This window comes from Peromyscus eremicus, chromosome 15 (genome assembly GCF_949786415.1).
Source record: "Peromyscus eremicus chromosome 15, PerEre_H2_v1, whole genome shotgun sequence".
Classification (NCBI taxonomy): Eukaryota; Metazoa; Chordata; class Mammalia; order Rodentia; family Cricetidae; genus Peromyscus; species Peromyscus eremicus.
Window position 1 is genome coordinate 53,127,436 of NC_081431.1, and position 22,843 is coordinate 53,150,278.

Genomic DNA, 22,843 nt, shown 5'->3' on the forward strand with positions numbered 1-22,843 from the left:
CTGTGGGAAATCTGCAAGACAATTTGATGATGTTACCTTTCTGTTATTTTTGTTTTTTACATGGAATCCTCATGGCTCTATTTTTGGAAAGACACTTGGCTGCCATAAAAAAAAAAAGCTTGTCTCATCTCTTTCTTCAGGTTATTCTGGAAAGCCAATTAGATGTTTTTCTATCAGCCATTCTGTCTGTCTATTATATATATAAGCAGAAGATATGGATTTAGTATGTAATTTTTCAGACAGTACAGCACACCTGGTAAGCCTGAAGTGAAGGGCAGATGTTCAAAGACCATCACTGATTATCTACATACTTTAAACACCATTGAGAGACAATGTTAAGAAGGAATTTATAGGAAGGGGAAAAGAAGGGGAAGGAAAATGCCAATTGTGTGAACGATATAAGGACTTTGGAAAACCCCAGAAAAGGAAGGTGAAGGAGAATCAAGCCTCCTGGGGAAGAGTTAGTGACTCTCCATCCCAAGCTGCCTGAAGCCAAATACCTGTGTGAACTGCATTTTGTTTTATTACCTGTCCACATATCGGCCAAACAGCAAAGTCAACGCACTAATTTTTTTTTTACATAAACAGAAAACCTTACATGCTTTTAGCAGCAAAATATTTATGTAGTGTGCTTTATTAGGCACCAAGAAAACTGTGAAGGAAATTTAATCCGCAAGCAGGGCATGCAGTGACATTAAAAAAGCAAAACACAAACAGGCAAATAGATTGCAAGAAAAATACGTATTTGTGTGTGTGTGTGTGTGTGTGTGTGTGTGTGTGTGTGTCTGTGTATGTGTGTGTCCTACACTAAAGGTATTTTTAAATGTCCATCAGAATGTACAGGGAGAATAATCATTTTCATTTTTGTAGTGGTTGAGTAAAAGAAGACAAGGGAGGTAAATGTTCACAGCCAGCAGCATCGCTGTTAGGTGAGTGGTGTAGAAAGGGATTTGAAGGCAGTTGGAATAGAGTTGGAGGACAGTAGCAATGTTATTTAGAAAAGATGAAAACATATGCAAGTAAGTGAATGCAAATAAAGTCCTGTCCATTTGGGAGACAGAGGAAGGATATCTGAAACAAAGAAGTACCAGGATACATGGAGTTTTTACCATCAATATCTTCAAAAATACCTAATATCAAATATAACAGATTAGCACCATCAGGTTCCACAAGGCTAAATAACACAAGAAAAATAATTTTATATGTCATATAACATTGAGAATTAACTGTAAGTTAATGAAAATGAAATGTTTCACTATTCGTGAAGTTATTACTATAAAATATTGTCAAAATTCCCAGTATAAACTATACAATCTGGGTAAAAATTAAATTGATAATCAAGGAGGCTGTGCAATGTATATTATAAGAGCAGTATAGGATTTTTGTGTTGTATTAAAATTTCACATGGAGTAACTTTCCTAAAACATAAGTCTACAAATGTATACATGTAGAAAATTGTAAAATTCAATAAAAAGACCTAACAATTTACGTGTTAATTGTTTTAATGTGTTTATGCCTTTATATGTATATATCACACATACACATACAATTATCTACATTATTCTAGGGATATATATATATACCTAATGTTAACAGAATTTAGTTGCATTTTGGTCTTCATTGGATTGGTCTTTCTGATTCTTGGTGCCTTGCTATTTCTAATGAAACTACATTTATTGAGAAAACTGACAAAATAAAAATTATGTTTCTGTATATATCATGCTAAACTAAATACTCAGCATGTTTACCACTCCCTTAAGACAAACACGAGAAAATCCTGGTAGATATATAAATGACCTCAGTGAGAGGAATGAGAGAGGATGTTAAAGCAGAGTCCTCTCATCCAGCCATTACTTATTATGCAGTCAGGGATCTATGATAGATAGCATCCTGTGTCAGTTTTTACAAAGTCCTGTTAGGGTATCTTTCTGAATATTGCCAAAAAATTTATAATTCATATCAATCCAAACTATAAACTTCATATTTATTAATAATAGCATCCTCAAATATTCACATACTCAAGGAGTGCTAGCTAATTAAACACAGTAGTGGATTTCACAGAGATATTTTTATACTTATTTATGAGATGCTTGAAGGTCACTCTATTCTTTGATAATCAAATGATACACCAGAAAGCACTTAAACTGTATCCACTGAAGCTAGATGAAAGGAAAAATGATCATCAAATACAAAAACACATATAATTAATGATTCATCAGTGGTGATTAGTATTTACTTCTTTACTTTTGTTTTATTTTTCCAAGTGAGATATTGTGATTATCCAAAAATAAGCCATGGGATACTACATGATGAAAAGAAATATGAAGCATTTTCCCCTGTTCGTAGTGGGAGGGCTTTCTACTACTCCTGTGAATACAATTTTGTGTCTCCTTCAAATTCCTTCTGGACCCGCATAACGTGCACAGACACAGGATGGTCACCAACACCAAAGTGTCTCAGTGAGTAAATGTCCATCCTTAGATGAGCACTGGATGAGAAAATATGTTTCTTTTTTACATGAACCGTGTAAGAGGTGCTCATGGGGTCTGGAAAGTCACAGAGTTGGGCTGTGGAAGGGACAGGTGCAGTCTTTATATGATGTGCTATTTTTCTTACAAAAATACAATGTGGAACATATGATCAACATGTGATCTACAAAAGAAAATTACTAATTGAAAGCTGAAGATGAATGTATTTGACAACTAACAGATCTTGTCAAACATCTACTTAATACTCTAGCCATGCTTTATATGTGCAAAAAAAGTCACTTCATATAACCACTGTGTTTGAATTACCTTTTCTCTCAAATATTCTATGGAAGGATGTTTTACTTTTGTATTTTCCAAAACTCACTACATCCTTGGACTTGTTATCTACAATACATTGACCCTTCAGTGAATGTATGCCGCAAACCCCAGGATGACAGGTGTATTAAAAGAAAATGTCAGGAAAAGGGATAGATAAATCAGTGAAGCAGGCAGCAAGAATCATCCCTTGTTGAAGAAACATTCAGAAATAAAAGAAACCATGTATATCAAAAATACTATTTTATATAGAGAAGTTTGTAAGTGGAAAAATATTTATTTGAAAAAACTATTTCCAAAGATTGGACATGAAATCCCTGGGGAAAACTCACATCTTAGACCAACTTGCGTTGGCAAGTTTCAGAAACTATTTGTATAGTTTGTTTCAGTTGTGTCATTCTTTTAAAAATGTTGTAATATGCAATCTAACTTATTGACTTCTTTTGTACTGTGGATTAACCTTTTTTTTTTCTTCTGAAGGGCTATGTTTCTTTCCTTTTGTGGAAAATGGTAATTCTACATCTTCAGGACAAACACACTTACAAGGTGATGTTGTACAAGTTGTTTGCAATCAAGGCTACAGTCTTCAAAATAATCAGAGCACCATCGAGTGTACTGAAGAGGGCTGGTCCATTCCTCCCAAATGCGTATCCACCAGTAAGTACAACACTGTGCTCTCAGATCCTGCCATGATCTGCGATGTTTAAAATCAACAATACTGTTACAGGTTAAATACAGGTCTTTCTAAATGACTTTTGCCACTTGCCATTTATATTCAGGTTACAGCTGTGTCTAAAGTGGTATCTAAATATACTGGTTTATGTGTCTAATTCAAGTGGATGTCATAAGTAGAAATATTATGTGAATACATTCTGAAGACAGACTGCTCATGATAAAGTCAAATCATTTTCTGTCTGCAAAACCATGATTTATAGGAATAAAGAAATAGTTAAAGAGATTTTTAAAAAAGTCCTAAAATGAGTTATAATCATGAGCTGTAACTTGCACATTTTTAATTCCAAAAGATTTTGGGAAATGCCAATGAAAGTGTTATCTTTTAAATTGATCACTATATTGTCAAGAGCTGGCACTATTAACAGCATTATAAATCACATACTTTAGACAATGAATAGACAATGAATGTTAGTGTCTTGCAACCGATCAAACATTATTTTGTATTAAAGTTTCTATGTGGACCTACAAACATTATTCTCTCTCTCTCAAACAAACAGGCATCTACAAATTTGAATAAGATAAAATAAAAAAACACTGTAGAATAGGACAAAACAAACAAGCAAATAGAAGAAAAAGAGGAAAGGAAAAAGTAAAAGAAACACAGCTAGACATAGAAACACAAGTTCACATACAGAGAAATCTCATGAACACAAAATTCGAAATCATAACATACAAAGGACTTGCAACATACAAACCATAACACAACATGCAAAAGACTTGTAAATTTTATTTTTTATAAAGCTGCAAGAATGCCTTGAGTTTGTTTTATGCTAGTTGTCTACTGCTAGGCATGGGACATGCCATTATGTGTGATTTGTGTACCCAGTGAGACTACCTTGGAGAAAATTAATTTTCTTTTTTGTTGTTGTGTACTGTAATCAATTGGAGATAGTTACTAGATTTGTGTCTACTTCCCTTTCTGGGTCAGACCACATCTAGCTTAGACCTGTGCATGCTCTGCACATAATGTCTCAGACCCTATGAATTCACATGTGCCTGATGCATTTAGAAGTCCTTATCCCCTGGTGTCCTTCATCCCCTCTGGCTCTTACAGTATTTCAGCCTGGTCTGGCTCAGGGAAGATAGTTGGGCTAGTCAACCCATGTGATTTAGTAAATGAACTGATAACTAGTGTATATCCTACAACAGAATCACACATTTTATCTATTGTTTTTATAGAATTATGTGGTACTATATAAAGTGAATAAAATAAGTGAAATCTTTTTAAAAATAAAATCCATTAATAAATACGCATACATACCTATATGAAGTTGTTTTAACCTATTCAGTTTTTCTGCTACATCAAAGAGATCATTCCTCCTGTGATTTTACTCTCTTTCCTTAAAGAAAGGATTAGATAAAAGAAGAAAGAATATGAGAAGGAAGGGTAAAGGATGAAAAGAAGCTAGAGAGGTGTCTTCAGCTCGATGTTATAAAGAAGATGTTTGCACAGTTTTCTTTGCCGTTTAAATTATCTGTGTTCTACAGCTGGTTTATATAATCTTCATAAAACTGCATGTGGTGAACACACCCACAGTGCAGTTTGAGAGTGTGAGACCCTCACCACCCCTCCCCATATTTGTTTTTAAGGGGACTCTTTGACAGTAAAACTCAGGCCAGTTTGATGTTCCCAGAGCTGATGGTGGTCCAACCCCCCTTCTGGGAAAATTCCAAAGCACAGAGTCAAAATGACTGACCATCTAGTGGTGATTGATAAACCATGAGATGTCCTGACTCAGGGACAGCATGACCTGACTCATAGGGTGGACTGTATAACTTCAGACAAAACAAAGCAAGACAAATAAGAACGAAAAAGAGAAGAGAGACCCTCCAAAAATAAAAATAAGCCAATCCGAGTTGCACCCATGCCAAATCCCCAACCGCCCTGAAGGGCCTGTGGTTTTTGCCTTTAAAAAGCTAGCCTCACGAAGAAAGAGGAACTCCTCCCTGCCTCACTGCTGCGAGTGCTTATGGACTAGATCCCTGCCTGGCTTGCTGAGTGCCTCCAATAAACCTTGCTGTTGCATTCTGGATATCCTTGGTCTTTGGTGGTCCCTCTGGGGGCAATTTGGACATAACAAGAGAACACCCTAAAACTAATGTTTTAGTCCACATTTTATGATATATAGAATAAACAAGTATAGGTCATCACATTTCATACATAGATGTGAGAAATAGCTGAGGTGGTGGGCTTTGACTTTAGGAAACAAAAGACGAGCAATTGCTGTCTGATTTTATAATCTCAGAAAAAAATACTGTATCTTGTATAACGTAAGGAAATTGATTTAAAGGGAATGGGAGGAAAAGAAGTAACCTTGGGTTTTAGTTAAACAGGGAGACTTCTTTTCCTCCATTAAGGATTTCCTCCAACCTGCACCACACACTTATCTCATGCGATGGTAGATACTGGTTGTCAGCAGGAATCATCCAATAGACAGGCTTTTGGGTATGTCTGTGAGCATCTACTAGACTGATTTAACTAGACTGGGTTAACTAGACTGGGTCAACTGCAGTGGGAAGACACACTCTACACTGGGCAACATCATTCCATTGGTTGGGAACTCTGACTCATAGGAAGAGAGTGAGCTGATCATCAACAGTATTCTCTCTCTGCCTCCTGACTGCAAACACAGCTGACCAGATGCTTCATGCTCTCATCACCATGACTTCCAGAGCATAATAACTGTGCCCCCAGATTGTCAGCCAAAATCAAAGAGTCAAAAACATTTATTTTCATGAGTTCCTTTTGCCAGGTGTTCTGTCATAGTCACAATATCAGTCATTAATACAGTCTGTGCTCCTCACCTAAGGTTAGATTCCACTTAACTAATTTTATTTTTTCTCTTAGTTCTTCTCAGATGTTCTTCATAAATAAGTATAGAATATTTTCTCAGTTTATATGATTGAACTTTCTTCAAGCAATCACTTCTGTAGCCAGAAATCACTAAAGTCTTGATATTGTGTTTAGCACTCTACTTTCATTGGTTCTGTTTAAGTCTGTACTTTGATTTGATCTCTCAAACATTCAAATGCTGTGTTCTTAAATTCAGCAGGGAAATGTGGGCGCCCTCCACCAATTGACAACGGAGACATCACCTCCTTCCCATTGCCAGAATACCCACCATCATCATCAGTAGAATATCAGTGCCAGTTCTTGTACCAACTGCAGGGCAGTAAGAATATAACATGTAGAAATGGAGAGTGGTCAGAGCCACCAAAGTGTTTACTACGTAAGTAACTCATTCTTACAGATAGTGGGAAAGTCAGTTTCATAATTGGGATATTTTTATCTTTATAATAACACATTCACATTTTATAATTACTATTTTATTGAGTGCATGATTGCCAAATATCAACATGTGAATAAAGCAAGATTATTAAATTTTTACATAAAAATAGTTAACAAATTACACATGTTATTCACTAGAAAAAATCATCCTGAATGAGGTAACCCAGACTCAGAAAGACAAACACGGTATGTACTCACTCATAGGAGGATTCTAGATGTGGAATAAGCATTATTAAGTTTTTATTAACATGTATTAGTGTCTATAAATCTGGGTGCCAGCATACTATTTCCATACCTGTATACACTTTGCTGTAACTAAAGCCAGCATCTCTCATACACCCACCCCTTCCTTTAGACACGTCACCTAACTCAACTGATCACTGTCAGGCAGTCAGGAGGAATTTTAGCTTTTCTTTCCACTGTGTGAGAAAGGACACAAAGGACTTGTCTTCCCATGTTTGATTCATTTCACTTATGTCCTCCAACCTCTATCAAGGCACCTTCCCACTCACTCCACTCACACTTTACTACTCACTGTCACATGATCAGGCAGACTTTTCCTTTCTAATTTTCACTGTAAAAAAGAATACATGAGACTCATCTTCCTCTCTTTGGCTCATTACACTTAATGTCCTCCATGCCCATTTTTTCACTCACATAATAAAAAATTATCTATGATGTCTGAACAAATATTTTATTGTATAAACATATGACACTGTCTTTATGCATTCATTAATTGATGGTAATCAAACAACTTTCCCATCTTACCTATTTTCATGACATAGTCGTTTTCAAAATATTAATTCTGAAATATCTGAAATGGATTTTTAAGAGAATGTTTACACTTATATTTGCCTCTTCCTCACACTTACTTTATATATCTTCTTCTATTAAGTAGGTACAATTTACCTGTTCTTAATGTTTGATATTGGCAGCTATTTTTTTTCATTTTTGAATACTACTTTAACTAGAGAATATTTTGTTTTGGAAGCCATGTTAGAGATGCATTCCTTCAGTTTTTAATTTCCCTGAGGCATTTTTGGTTGGCTGTTTATTTTCTAATTTGAGTCAGATTTATTGTATTAAATTCTTCTGTTCTTTAATTATATGAACTTTATTACAAACAAATTGCATATAAAAACACCATCATGTATTAAAATAAAGAAGTCTCAAAGCTGATACATCTCAATGGACTTTTAAGTAGGTGGAATTGCCATTTGGAATGGTCAGGATTTTGCTGCTATTGACATTTTCAGTCCCATTTTTATTTAACTTGCACAGCCTTTAAATTTCAAATTCTTCTGTCTCATTCTGTTTCCAACTCTATCCTGTCTATAATTTTTTTCATTCTTTTTTCCATTACCTTATTTCATTTATTTTTTGTGTTCTCTTGGAAATCATTGATTTTAAAAAAATGGTTCTTTCAAACCCTTCATCTGACATTTATCCATGTCAGTCTATTTGGATTTTCTTACTGGAGTAGTAACAGACCTTTGGAGGAGTCTTGTTAGTCTTAGGAGGTTTCATTTTTAAAGGCTATCAAAAAATCCATGATATAATAATCACATTTTATAGTGATTATTTATATATTATTTATATATAATATATATTGTTATATGAATATTATCAGGGCAATTATGACTTGTTTTTCTAACCAGTTAGAATGTTAGGATTTTAGGATATTTTATTTGAACACCATTTCCTTATAACTTTTGTATTCTTGAAACAATGTTTCCCCCTTATATTGAAAGCAGATTTTTTTGTAACATGATATATCCAGATTATGTTTTTCTTTTCCTTTACTCTTCTCACTTCTTCTCCACATCTTGTCCCATCTGCACACATCCCATTACTGTCTTTCATTAGAAAAAAACAGCCTTCTAAGGAATAAAAATAAAACAAATGAAACAGATACATCGGAATGAGACAAAATAAACAAACTGAGGGATAGAGCTGAAGAAAAGACACAAGAAAGAGATGTATACACAAAGCCCCACTTATTTGTACACTCATGGATCCCAAAAAGGTACTAAACTGGAAACCATAATATATATGCAAAGGACCTGTAGGGTAAAAAGAGAGAAGGAAAAAATATAAATAAAATTAAATAAAATAAAAACATAAACAAAATAAAAGAAAAAGATGGAATTAGAAAAAAAAAGAAAGAAAGGAAAAAAGAAAAGCCATGACAGGACATTATGAGACAAGGAACTTACAAATATGCCTTTGACTTGTTTTATGCAGCCTACACTTAAGAGTAGTTTGTTTCTCATGTGATACTTCCTTAGAGAACTCTAAAATTTTCATCTGCAAGTGGTTATCTATTGGAGATTGCTTCTGGGTGAAGCATGTGGGTGTGTGGTAACTTTTTTCACCTCTGTGGCCCTATCTGGTGCAGACCAATCCGGGCCCTGTGCATGCTTCCTCAGTCTCTGTGAGTTCATATGTGCGTCAACCTTGTTGATTTAGGGGCCTTGTTTTGGGGTCCTCTATCCCTTCTGGTTCTTACACTCTTTCAGTCCCTTCTCCTCGTCTGCATGATTCCTTGAGCCATGTCAGGGGGATTTGATGGAGACATTCCATTTAGGGCTAAATAATCCAATTCTGGACATATTATCTGTCTTTGGATCTCTGTACTTGTTCTTATCTGCTGCAGGACAAAGCTTTTCTAATGACAGTTGAGCAAGGCACTGATCTTTGAGTATAGAAGAATGTCATGTGGAGTCCTTTTATTACTATGTGTTTTGTTTAGTTTAGTTTTTTTTTTTTTTAACAAGAGTAGTATTTAGTTTCACAGCAGCAGCACTAGGTCCCTAGCTATCTAGTCTCAGGTTCTTGGTCACCCAAGCAGTGTCAGCTACGGTTACATCCCATGGAGGAGCTCTTAATTTATATTAGATATTCCTTGATCACTCCAGCAAGCTTTATGTCCCCATTTTCATATCATAAGTTGCAAGCAAAATATACCATTATAGATCAAGAGTTTGTGGCTGCATTGGTGTATATGTTTCTACTTTGGTAGCATGCAAAATACCTTCCTGTACCAAAGATAGCAGCCTGTAGGGCTGAAGGCTTTATTTAGGCACCAGCTCAACTTTGCTATGATCAGGAGGTTGTATAGGTGTTGTCTTCACAATGTGTCCTTGCCTCCAGTTTGTGGAAAAGAACTGATAGTCTTGTCAGCAGCCTGAGTGTGCTGGAAATTCCTATGTGACCACTTTGGTCACCCATTCAATTAGATGTAGCCCAATTCCAATACTAGAAACTTCATTTGGTGACAAGAGATATCCATTGGTGCTCTGTCTCCCCACATTTTTTGGTGATTTCATTTTCATTTCCTTCATATATCTATATATTTTAGGAAGGTTCTACTGTATTAAGTTTTCATAATACTGATCAAATGATGCTTAATTTTAGCTACCCTTCCCTGTATTCTGTTCCTTATCTCCACTTCTTCATCCATAACTGTCTAAACTATTTCCTCATCCAGTAGAGACTACTCCCTGCCTTGGTCTACACCTAACCTCTGTTGTTCTATGGATTTTATCTTAACTACCATTAACTTAACAGCTAATATTTATACATGAAAATACAAACCATATATGTCTTTCTGGGTCTGGGTTATCTCACTCATAATGATTTTTTTTCTAGTACCATCCATTTACCTATGAATTTCATGATTTCTTTCTTTCTTTTTTTGTATGTAAATGTACCACATTTTCTTTATCCATTCATGGGTTGAGAAATATACTTGTAATCTTATGTGTTAATTGAATACTCAAAGATGAACAAATAGCTAGTGATACTTTCTTTTGCTCTTTAGATATTTCCTGTGTGAATCCACCATATGTGGAAAATGCTGTTATAATAACAAGGCCCATGGATAAATATCCATCTGGTGAGAGAGTACATTATGAATGTAATAAACCTTATGAACTATTTGGGGAAGTAGAAGTGATGTGTCAAAATGGGATTTGGACAGAACCACCAAAATGCAAAGGTAAGCCCTCATATTTACCAATGTTTCTTTGACAATATATTTTGGTTTCTGTACATTAGAGAAAATAAAGTGCAGTGATTCTTATGAGAAGCGTTATTTTTCTGTTTTCTTTTTATTTAACTGAAAATTCTTCTCTCATACAATACACCCAGACAACAGTTTCTCCTTGTTTACTCCCCCCACTTCCCCACTCTCCTCTCTACCCTAGATGCATCCCCACACCTTTCCTCTTCAGAAAGGAATGGACCTCTAAGAGACAATAGTTTAACAGACAAATCAAAGTACAGTAGGATAGGCTTTTAAAATCCTTCACATCTAGGCTGCACAAGGCAACCTGACTGGAGGGAGAGAGTCCCAAGAAAAGGCAAAAGAGTCTAAGACACACTCGCTCCCACAAAAAAAAAAAAAAAAAAAAAGCTAAAAGCCATAACACATACACAGAGAACCTGGTGAAGAACCATGTAGGCCTCGTGTTTGCTGCTTCAGTCTCTGTGAGTGAGCCCATGTGAGCCCTGCTTAGTTGACCAGGAGGGCCATGTCCTCCTGGTGTCCCTCATTTACTCTGGCTCCTACGATCTTCCTCTTTGTCTCTGTGGGGTTCCCCAGTCACCAAGGGTGAGACCCAATGGAGACCTCCAATTTAGACTCTCTCTTCATAATGTCTGACTGTGGGTCTGTGTACCTATCCCATCTGTTCCTGGAGGAAGCCTCTCTGATGATATCTGAACAAGGCACTGATTCTATTTCTCTGGGCTGTCCAGTCTTCAGTTCCTAGTAGTTCAGGCAATGTGGGGCATAGGCTCCCTAGATATAGCTCAGCCATTAAAGGATAGGCTCACAACCAAAATAATAAGAAACTGAAAATAAAATAATGTGAAGAAAGTTTTAATTCTTTTGGAAAATTAATGAAGGAATGTGGGAATTTTTCAACCAGTATTCTATCAGATTACAGGAAAAATTGCCACAAAGGAAAAATTCATCACTTTACATCTTAAGTCACACATTTATTTATTGAATATTAAATGCATAAGATATAATATTTATATGAGGCTTGATAAAAGATTTTTAAAATATTCACTTTGAAATGTGAGTGGTGTTATAGAATATCTAAGTGTAATAAAATATAATATCTTCATTGCTATATTCCCTTACTTCTTTTTTTCAAAAATTTTATTGATTCCTTGTGAATATCACATCATACATCCAGATTCCACCCATGCCCCTGTCCATTCTTATATGCCCCTTGCTCTTGCAAACCCCCCAAAATAAAATAAAATAAAATTTAAAAGAAAAAAAGAATGAAAAAGAAAGAAATAAAAAATCTCATCATGGAAGACCTGGGAAAAGCTGTGCCTATCCTCTGGGGCCTGCCAGGCCAAGAAATGTGGAGGAGTTCCATTTATTTTCTTTCTTTCTTTCTATCTTTCTTTCTTTCTTTCTTTTAAAACTTTACTGCTTCTTTGTGGATTTCTAATCATGCATGCCAATCCTACCCATCTCCTTGTCCTTTCTTATTTGTCCCCTGCCCTTGTAAACACCCACCAAATATAATAAAATAAAATTTAAAAGAAAGAAAAAAATCTCATCATGGAAGCTGTAGAATGACCTAGTGAGTCACACAGTATATACCTTTTAATTTGTATACCTTTACTTGCAAGTGCTCAGTGCAATGAGTCATTGGTCTGGTCTTCATCGGGACTCCTCTTAGATATTCTGTTGTTGCCCTGTGTCATGGAGGTACTGCAGCTTTGGATACACAGGACTGGTGCTTTCATGTGCTCCAGCAGTTCGTAGATGAGGTGGAGATTTTGTTGGGCCAACACATAGCCCTTGTTCTAGGCCTGAGTGGTTGCTAGGTTGGTCAACCAGCCTGTTCTTCTTCATCCTCACCACCACAGAGAGCTCTCCAGCACTGCCACAGCTAGCTCACCCAATTCAGCAGGCAGCAAGGGATGGGGCCAGTTCTCCTCTCACTACCTTGGAGCCAGCTTATTGTATTCCACACCACCATGGCCAGGTGCTATAGGATATCTTTCTGTATGCTGTGGATATGTGTTGCTCTGATTGCTTGATAAATAAAGCTGCCTTGGCCTATGGCAGGGCAGGATGGAGCCAGGCGGGAAAATCTAAGAGAGATAGTGGGAGGAGAAAGGGGAGGAAGGGTAGGAAGGAGAGGCTGTGAGCTGCCAGCAGAAAATACCGGTAAGCCATGGCCGTGTGGCAACTTATAGATTAATAGAAATGGGTTAATTTAAGATATAAGAGCTAAAACCAAAAAAAAAAAAAAAAAAAAAAAAAAGCCGGGCGGTGGTGGCGCACGCCTTTAATCCCAGCACTTGGGAGGCAGAGCCAGGCGGATCTCTGTGAGTTCGAGGCCAGCCTGGGCTACCAAGTGAGTTCCAGGAAAGGTGCAAAGCTACACAGAGAAACCCTGTCTCGAAAAAACCAAAAAAAAAAAAAAAAAAAAAAAAAAAGATATAAGAGCTAGCTAGCAAGAAGCTTCAGCCATAGGCCATCCAGTTGATAACTGATATAAGCCTCTGTGTGTTTACTTGGGTGTGAGGAGCTGCAGGACCAGGCAGGACACAGGAAAACTTCCAGCTACAGCAATGTCTACTGTGTTGCCCAGGCAAGGTACAGGGTCCACTCCCCCAAGAGCAGTAGCCTGTGAAAAGTATGGACAGTATGGAAGTATGGTCTTCCACTCTCAAGACCAAAAGGCCAGTTCTCCTGCCTGTCACAGGTGGCAAGGGGAGGGAGAGTTGCCACAGGATTTCCTTATTTCTTATATGTTGAATTAAAAATGCGGGAGTTTCCTGAGTACATGCCGAGACTTAGTTTATAAGCACAGAAATTCCGCGAATTACTTCAATTGGTCATTTACTATTGAATGTGAACTATATATTTTTGATGCACAAATTCACATCATATCTATAATGAAGCATCAACTGCCAAGTTGCTCTGTTCAAATCTCTGTATGCAGATCATTTGCATGTGAAACAATTACTTGCATTTTCCATGTATCTGTTCTTCTGTTAATTTGTGTTTGCCTTTTCTGTTTAGCAGTCTTATTTTTTCTTTTGCTTGGGGGAAATAGATCTCAATACTCTTATTATGGTATGTATCTTTTATTGTTTCTGAGTACACAATTTGAGTATGCTATCTCCAGTAGCTTCCTAACCACCTGTTACTGAAGTCACCCTAGGTATTTGTGCGTGTGTGTGTCATCCTCTACTGATGCTGACATTTTATACTTCAGTGGAATCTGGAAACTATCCTTATCTTTAAAATCCATTTATAGTTCCCACTTCCCATGTTTTACTTAAAGATTCCTTCAGCAATCCCTGTTACCTATATTGAGCACGATTCTCAAATGTTAGGTTTCACCTCAAACATAAACATAATTATATAAGCAGAAAGACCATTTATTATATAACCCTCATTTTATTAGTTACTTTCCTCCTAAAGTCTTATTTTCTATTTTTATTTTTGTAATGAATACAGGTGCTTATTCTTTCTGATGAACTATCTGTTGAAGATAAATCCTCTTTATCTTCTTTTATCTGAGCATGTCTTCATTACTCTCCTTATTAGAAAGGCTAGCACCACAGGACCTAAAATTCAAGGTTGAAACCCATTCCTTTCATTTCCTGTGGCCTCCATGGTGGTAGATGGGAAGTCACTTTCTTTTGGATCTTGATCCAGTGTGGCTAGTGATGACTTCATATGGATTTTTTTCAAGATGTTTTCTTTAGGCAGTTTCAAAGCATGTATCTTAATGAACCTCCTGGGACTTGTCCTGTTTGAGTTTACTTAGGATTTAAATATGCACATCCATGCATTATGTCCAACTTTTTTATTTTCCTTCATGCTAAATTATTTTCTTTGGATATTGCTCATTTCATTTTTCCTCTCAACAGTGTTGGAGTTCAGTTCAGTTTCATGATGATCCTGCTGAGGCCTTACTCAACAGAACATTCCATCAGTATTTGATTTCTGTCTTTACCCGTGGCCTCACCAGGACAATCAGCAGTCCAAAAGAGAAACAATGGCACACGGCCTTGTACAACTAGTTGAGTCCTGAATTTCTTAACTAGAATTCTCAGTGTCTTCCCTCTTCCTGTGTTGTTTACTAAATATATTATGTCCAAGAATTCCATTTGTACTTAGCAAAAGTATAATCTATAGATACCTATACTTCCTTTGCCCCTTTCAAAAACCCAGAAAGCCTCATTTGCCTTCTGTGACTTTATAAGCTTTAATTTCTTGTCTATAATTGTGTGCTTCTGAAACATAATAGTAAAGATCAGGAATACATAGAGCAATAAATACTCCAGTGTCTTGAAAACTAAGAAACTCTGTCTATATTGGTGTCTGTGTGCTTAGAAGCTGTTAAGACTTTATTAGCACTGGAAAGCTTCAGAGCAAACATGCTTGTCTCACTTCAGTAAGTTCTTTAGGTGGGAAGGAAGGAAGAACTTGTAACTTTTAGTTTAAATGATTGAAATTTCTTCTAGTATTCATTTCTGTAGCCAGAAATCACTAAAGTCTTGTTTAGCACTATACTTTCATTGGTTCTGTTTAAGTCTGTACTTTGATTTGATCTTTCAAACATTCAAATGTTGTGTTCTTAGATTCAACAGGAAAATGTGGACCCCCTCCAACTATTGACAATGTAGACATCACCTCCTTCCCATTGCCAGAATACCCACCATCATCATCAGTTGAATATCAGTGCCAGTTCTTGTAACAACTGCAGGGCAACAAGAAAATAACATGTAGAAACGGAGAGTGGTCAGAGCCACCAAAATGTTTACGTAAGTACCTCATTCTTATAGATCATAGGAGATTCAGTTTAATGATACTTGATATTTTTCTCTTAATAATAAAACATTCACATATTAAAGCACTTTTGCTTACTACTTCACTGCCAAATATCAGTATGTGAGGAAAGCGAGATTATTAGTTTCCTTTTTATATAAAAATTGTTGACAAAATTATTCATGTTATTCTTTATTATTGAGTTTTTACTAACATGTATAAATGTCCATGAAACTTGGTGTGAGCATGATATTTTTTCATACCCCTTGTCTCAGTCAGTGCTTTGTTGCTTTGAAAAGACACCATACCCTGGCAATTTTTATAAAAGAAAGTACTTAATTGGGGATTGCTTACAGTTCCAGTGGTGCAGTCAATTATCAGCATGGGAGGCAGGAAGCATGGTGGGACACAGCAGGCTTGGTGGTGGGAAGTAGCCTAGAGTTCTATATCTGGCCCCGAAGGCAGTAGGAAGCTATAGAGACTGGGCCTGGCTTGGGCTTTTGAAACCTTAAAGCCTATCCCCAGAGACACACTTCTAACAAGGCTACACTAACAAGGCTACACCTACTCTAACAAGGCTACAGCCCCAATCCTTTTCAAGTAGAAACACTCCCTGATTTTAATATATATATATATATATATATATATATATATATATAGAGAGAGAGAGAGAGAGAGAGAGAGAGAGAGAGAGAGAGCCGTGCACGGCCGCACCGCAAGGATGGCACCGGCATCTGGCTTCTGCCTTCCCGATGGCAGGTGCTCCTTATTTGGCTAAGGCTAGGATCTGGCTTGCTTCCGCGCACCTGTACCTAATCTGGCTTGCTTGCGTATGTCTGACCCTATCGGCATTGTCCACGTGGCACTACGGGGTTGATTGCCCAGTGGCTATAAAGGGCGTGGGCTGGCTTTCCCAAGAAGTAAGTGAGAGAGTGAGAGAGTGAGAGAGTGAGAGAGTGAGAGAGTGAGAGAGTGAGAGAGTGAGAGAGTGAGAGAGTGAGAGAGTGAGAGAGTGAGAGAGTGAGAGAGTGAGTGAGAGAGAGAGAGAGAGAGAGAGAGAGAGAGTGAGAGAGAGTGAGTGAGTGAGAGTGAGAGAGAAGAAGAAAATGACTTTCCCCGGGGTCAGAAGATTGTTCAAGGTTCCTGAATAAACTGCTTGGAGAAGAGCCTGGCGTCGCATCTTCCTTGCTGGTCGAGGTGGACGCGACAGGTGGTGGCCTGTACGGGGAACCTTTAAGGCTCAGAACTCTTCGCAGTCAGGGCAGTGTACTGGTAAGTCCCCAGGTAAGGTGGGGATCCGCGACAAAAGCGGACAGGAAAATTAAGTGGAGCCACGACCAAAGCAGACAGGAAGGTTAAGTGGAGCTGCAACAAAAGCAGACGGGGGAAAAAAAAAAGTGGAAGCAGGTGAAGGCAAAAGTGCTGCTAGTATCATGGGCGCAACTTCTTTGCACCCAATTTTTCTGGCTCTTAACGAGCTGCTCCTTTCAAAGAAATTAAAGATTAAGAAGAGTAACCCGGTGGTTTGGAGACAGGTTAGAACTGAAATGCAGCTAGCTTGCCCAGTGTTTCTCAATGCTCAGACTCAACAGAGATACCATGACCAGATAAATCAATTAGCAATTACCTAATAAAGGGGAAGTGAGCGGTAACCTTACTAAGATCCTTCAGGGACCTATGAAACCTTTTTCAGATTTTGTGGCCCGCATGATCGAGGCTGCAGGCAGAATCTTTGGGGACCCAGATGCCGCGATGCCGCTTATAAAGCAGCTAGTTTATGAGCAATGTACCAAAGAATGCAAGGCTGTGATCACCCCTTATAAGAACAAAGGTCTAGAAGTGTGGATGAAAGTGTGCAGAGAATTAGGGGGACCTCTAACTAATGCAGGCCTTGCGGCTGCAGTTATACAACTTAGTAACAAGAAAGGAGGGAACACTGCGGCATCTCAAACGTAGCTGCCCTCAAGGAGAAGGTAACTTCTATAGTTTCATTAAAGGTGGGGGGGGGGGAGAACAAGGGAATCTGTGGCTGATATGTAGAACTGAATTGTATTGCAAAATAAAAATTAAAAAAAAAGAGTATAAATATATGTTATATGTGAGTTTGTAAAAATGTGTAAATGTTGAGTGTGAGTTTAGGCCTAAGCACATGTTATATGTGAGTTTGTGAAAAGGTATAAATGTTGATTGTGAATCTAAGCTTAATGTATGTGGTGAAAGAACCTGAGATACAGAATTAGTGTCCTAGTAGACTGCAAAGCAGGCAGTCTGAGTGGTTTTCAAAAGCTCCAAAAGCCGCTAAGAAGCTAAGAATGGCGGACGCCAGAACCAGCACAACAAGGCATCCGCAGCTGAGATCTGTGGAAAATCAACGCAACACAGAAAAACCTGAGCTAACATCAAAAACGGTGCGGTTTAGAATACTACTGTACCTAAAAAGGTCTCTGGCTTGAGAAAGAAAGTTCAGAGACGCTTGTTTGAACAAAAATTAACTGCAGAAAGTTTTGGTTGTAAAACGTCTCTTCATATTTGGAAGTGAAAGCCTGATACCAGAATTTATTTCTTGTTTGAACTTTTTGAACTTAAAATGAGATAAAACTATATGCTTTATTGACTGGGGCCCTCGGCCTCAGGGCCCGCAAATATATGGGGCAGTGGAGAATCAGGAGCAAGGCGGGAGGTTCTGTTTGTGTTTTCCCACAGGACCGGCTAGACCCTATCTGGGTGCCTGAATGATTGGTGTGATGGGCCCCTCAGACGGAGAGACGTGATGACACCCTGGAAGCTGATGTGCCTGATCCTGATAGCCCTGATTCTGACAAGCATGCCAGCGGGAGCAGCTGAGGATCGACTACTCTGGGCTCTTATAAAAGCCTGGCCATACCATTTACCCATAACATCAATTCTATCACCTTTTTAAAGGAGTGGGCAGGATTAGGTGCCCTGGCAGGCCTACTGGTACTTGTCTCCCTGATGTGCCTATGGTGCATTGTTCGTTTAAGGGTTTCTCAGCAGCACAATGCAGCCATGATTATCTAAGCCTTTACAGCCATAGAGGCTGGACAGTCTCCCCAGGCGTGGCTGGCCGCATTAAAAGCTTGATCGCGCAGGATGCAAGGCTAGTGCACTGCATTTGGGTCTAGCTGTATTGCAAAACCCAAGAAGAGCAAGTCTAATTGCATGTGGGTTGATGCCCTAATTCCCACCTCTGCAAAAAAGGGTACCGGACGGGTCAAGTGTTCTCTGGGTGGATGACACCTGGACTAACACCAGTACAATGTCCAAGTTGTATTTTGGCAGAGATTAGACCTCTGCTCTTGCCTGCTGCTTAAAACAATAAAGGGGGAACTGTAGAGAGCCGTGCACGGCCGCGCCGCAAGGATGGCACTGGCATCCGGCTTCTGCCTTCCCGATGGCAGGTGCTCCTTATTTGGCTAAGGCTAGGATCTGGCTTGCTTCCGCACACCTGGACCTAATCTGGCTTGCTTGCGTATGTCTGACCCTATCGGCATTGTCCACGTGGCACTACGGGGTTGATTGCCCAGTGGCTATAAAGGGCATGGGCTGGCTTCCCCGAGAGAGAGAGAGACTGAGAGAGTGAGAGAGAGTGAGTGAGTGAGAGAGAGTGAGTGAGTGAGAGTGAGAGAGAAGAAGAAGATGGCTTTCCCCGGGGTCAGAAGATTTTTCAAGGTTCCTGAATAAACTGCTTGGAGAAGAGCCTGGAGTCGCGTCTTCCTTGCTGGTCGAGGTGGACGCGACATATATATATATATATGCCTATGGAGGCTGCCTTAGTTAGTGTTTCTATTGCTGTGATGAAACACCATGGCCAAAAAAAGTTTGGGGAGAAAAGGGTTTATTTGGCTTTCACTTCTATATTGCTGTTCATTATCAAAGGAAGTCAGCACAGGACTTCAAACTGGACAGTATCCTGGAATGAGGAACTGATATAGAGGCCACATTGGGGTGCTGCTTACTGGCTTGCTTTTCATGGCTTGCTAAGCCTACTTTCTTATAGAACCCAGGACTACCAGCCCAGGATGGCACCATTCATCATGGTCCCTCCCCCACTGATCACCAGTTGAGAAAATGCCTTACAACTGGATCTCATGGAGATATTTCCTCAACTGAAACTCTACCCTCTTTGATAACTCCAGCTACTGTCAAGTGTCAAGCTGACATAAAACACCAGACAGTACAGAGTACATTTTTCCAGTTATAGTACATTTTCCCTTCATATTCCCCATTGTGTTCTTTTACTTCTTTAATTATTTGTCTGTGTTCCCTTGGAAATAATTGTTTTAAAATTGATATTCTTAAAACTCTCCAACTGATCTTTTATTCATATCAGTATGTTTGGTGTCTGTTACTGGAGGAGCAATGCAACTTTGGAGGAATCTTGTCTTCCATTTTTCCATTTCTTGTGCTTTTTGCACATCTGATGGATCAATTTTTGATACACTATATCCATGGAGACCTCCTTAGTAGGAAGCTCTCTGCTAGAGATGTGTCTTGAGCTACTACAGTGCAGGAGTGAATTTCGTGTGGCACCTATGGGTTGTTTGCCTATAGTTAAGACCTTTAGGCACAAAGTGAATCACTGTTTCTGTGAATTATACTGAAATGGGGACACTTATCAGCCCAGTTGGGGTGATAGAGACAGCTCAGGGTATGGGGTGCTCATTGTGTCAAGACTCCTATAGTGTGAGTGCTGGCTCACAGAAGATGATGCAGGTTTTCTCCAAACTATGATTGACAGATTTGCTACTTGCAAGGGTTATTCAGCAGAGAGAGGGGTCAGAAGGATTCTCCTCTGACTAGACAGTGGCATGACACCAGATGCTGCAATGGGACATGTGGTTATGGGAATTTGCCACCCACTCTGCAGCACTTAGTCCCAGCCTTTACAGTAGTGTGTGATCAGATGTGTTGTGGGGCAGGATGACAGCACTAAATGAATTGATTGCACACAGCATGAACTTGGACATTATGTCCTCTTGCTTTTCTAGCAATCTAAGGAAGGCCAGGGGCCAGGGTGGTGATTGCAGAAGCTGTTTGCCAAGCAGTTTAGTCATTTATCCAGTGTGGTAATTTGATAGATTTATTTTTAAAACTATGAAAATCAAATTCATAATATAATAATCACTATTTATATTTAGAAATTTGTAAGTGAATGATGAACATTATGAAGGTAGTTAAAATTTAGCTAAGAGCAGTATTTTTCAATATACTCACCTCACTGAACATTAGATCTGAATATCATATTCATGTCAAGGTTCAAATTTTTTACCTTTGTCCAATACCTAAATTAATGCAAACAACCATAAATGTCCTGAAATCCAATGAAATCTTATTTCATTGACATTAGAAATCCTTGTTGTTGAAATCTATTTTATCACATTAAAACCATTTTTGACAGCATTTGCTATTCAATATAAATTAATTCTATGTGCTGGTTTAATATATGTTTTTTAAAACTTTGAGGAATAAGGGCTGGAGAGATGGCTCAGAGGTTAAGAGCACTGACTGGTTGTTCCAGAGGTCCTGAGTTCAATTCCCAGCAACCACATGGTGGCTCACAACCATCTGTAATTAGATCTGGTGCCCTCTTCTGTCCTGCAGTCATACATATAGACAGAACACTGTATACATAATAAATAAATCTTTAAAAAAAAACTTTGAGGAATAATACTTGAAAGCTGAGTCTCTGTAGGTTTATGTATTAATAAATGTTTGGTAATTTTTCTTTCAGATGCATGTGTACTATCAGAAGAAATCATGGAAAGACATAACATAACTTTCAGATGGAAAGAAAACCAAAAGTTATATTCTCAATCAGGGGACAATGTTGAATTTCAGTGTAAATTTGGATATAAACTGACAGAAACATCACCTCCATTACATGCAAGGTGTATTGATGGTCACATCAATTACCCCAGTTGCTCAAAATCACGTTATTGGTTCAGCGGATAAATGAACCTTTGTTTGGAAATATGCATGCATGTTACTACGGTAGTTTCAGTTTAAGTTTGAAGTATTGTTTAACTCATTTCTTCTCATATAAACTTGTGACGGCATATGGTGGTTAATTTCAGCCTAAGAGACCACTGCTACAAATGCAAAGCAGTGCATTCAAAACTCTCAAAGCAGAATGTGCTGTGTGCTAGCACAAAAACAATGGTAATAAAAGAGATGTAACTTCTTAGTGTCTGTTTCTACCCATCATTTTTAAAAATCTCTCCAATCTTCCTCAGGACATTTTGATCTAAGGTTCTTATTCCTGGTGAACAGAAGTCATATTGTTTCATCTTCAAGTTAGTATCATCTCACAAATATGTAATAATCAAACTGTCATGCTTAACATGACATGTTTATATATAACATTAACATGAATATAAGTAATTGCCAAATACTACTTTTGTGTAAATAAACAAATCTAAGAAACATTTTGTGATGAACTTCTGAATGTTAATTTGGCACATTGAAATATTCAAGCAATTTTACAAAGCAATTAAAATTTAACTCAGTATAGGACTTTGCCACTGATGTAAACCTATAAATACTCTCTATACCTGATAAACAGGCAAAAAGCACATACATACTTTGTGCCCAAATTAATAAAGGAAAATAACAATAAATACAATCAAATTCACAAAAGAAGGAATAGTGTTAAGAGTTGCTATTTAATATCATTAAAGACAGATTCTAGTTTACAGTGGATGGGCATGACTTATTAACTTTATGATAGTGAAAAAGTGATAATTATTTAGCAAATACTGCTAAGATTTTATCTTTATTCTGGGCTTCCTATATGTGATATGATACTGTGAAATAGGTAGCAGTAACTCATCATAGTTCCTATTTGGCCAAGGTAACCAGGCAACATTTTGAGGCTCATATTGGTTTACTTTGATTAATAGAAAATTAGGTATTTAAAATGGATCTAAACTGAATGTTTTCAGTGTACCTTGGCTACCAGGGTCTAATTCAAGTATAAACTGAGGAGTATTAATCTTTAGCTTTATATTTTAGTACCTCTACCAGGTACTAAATATAATATAAATAATAGGTTTTGAACCATAAAAACAAGTTATTTTAGGAAAAGGATGTCTAAAGATATTTTTAAATTTTCACATGTTTGAGATCTTTAAGAAGAAAATATATGTATAAATAACAAGGTCAAAGTTGAACAAA

The 22,843-nt window shown here is 37.8% G+C and overlaps 1 protein-coding gene across 1 annotated transcript; it reads left to right on the forward strand.

The window, feature by feature from the left end:
• Window positions 1–1,003: 1,003 nt before the first annotated feature.
• LOC131924937 (complement factor H-related protein 1-like) lies at window positions 1,004–21,622 on the forward strand. The gene is given in 8 exon segments (XM_059280187.1): window positions 1,004–1,019; window positions 2,265–2,459; window positions 3,285–3,461; window positions 5,519–5,524; window positions 6,590–6,760; window positions 14,034–14,039; window positions 15,463–15,645; window positions 21,402–21,622. Coding segments are annotated over 8 exon segments (975 nt in total).
• The last annotated feature ends 1,221 nt before the right edge of the window (window positions 21,623–22,843 follow it).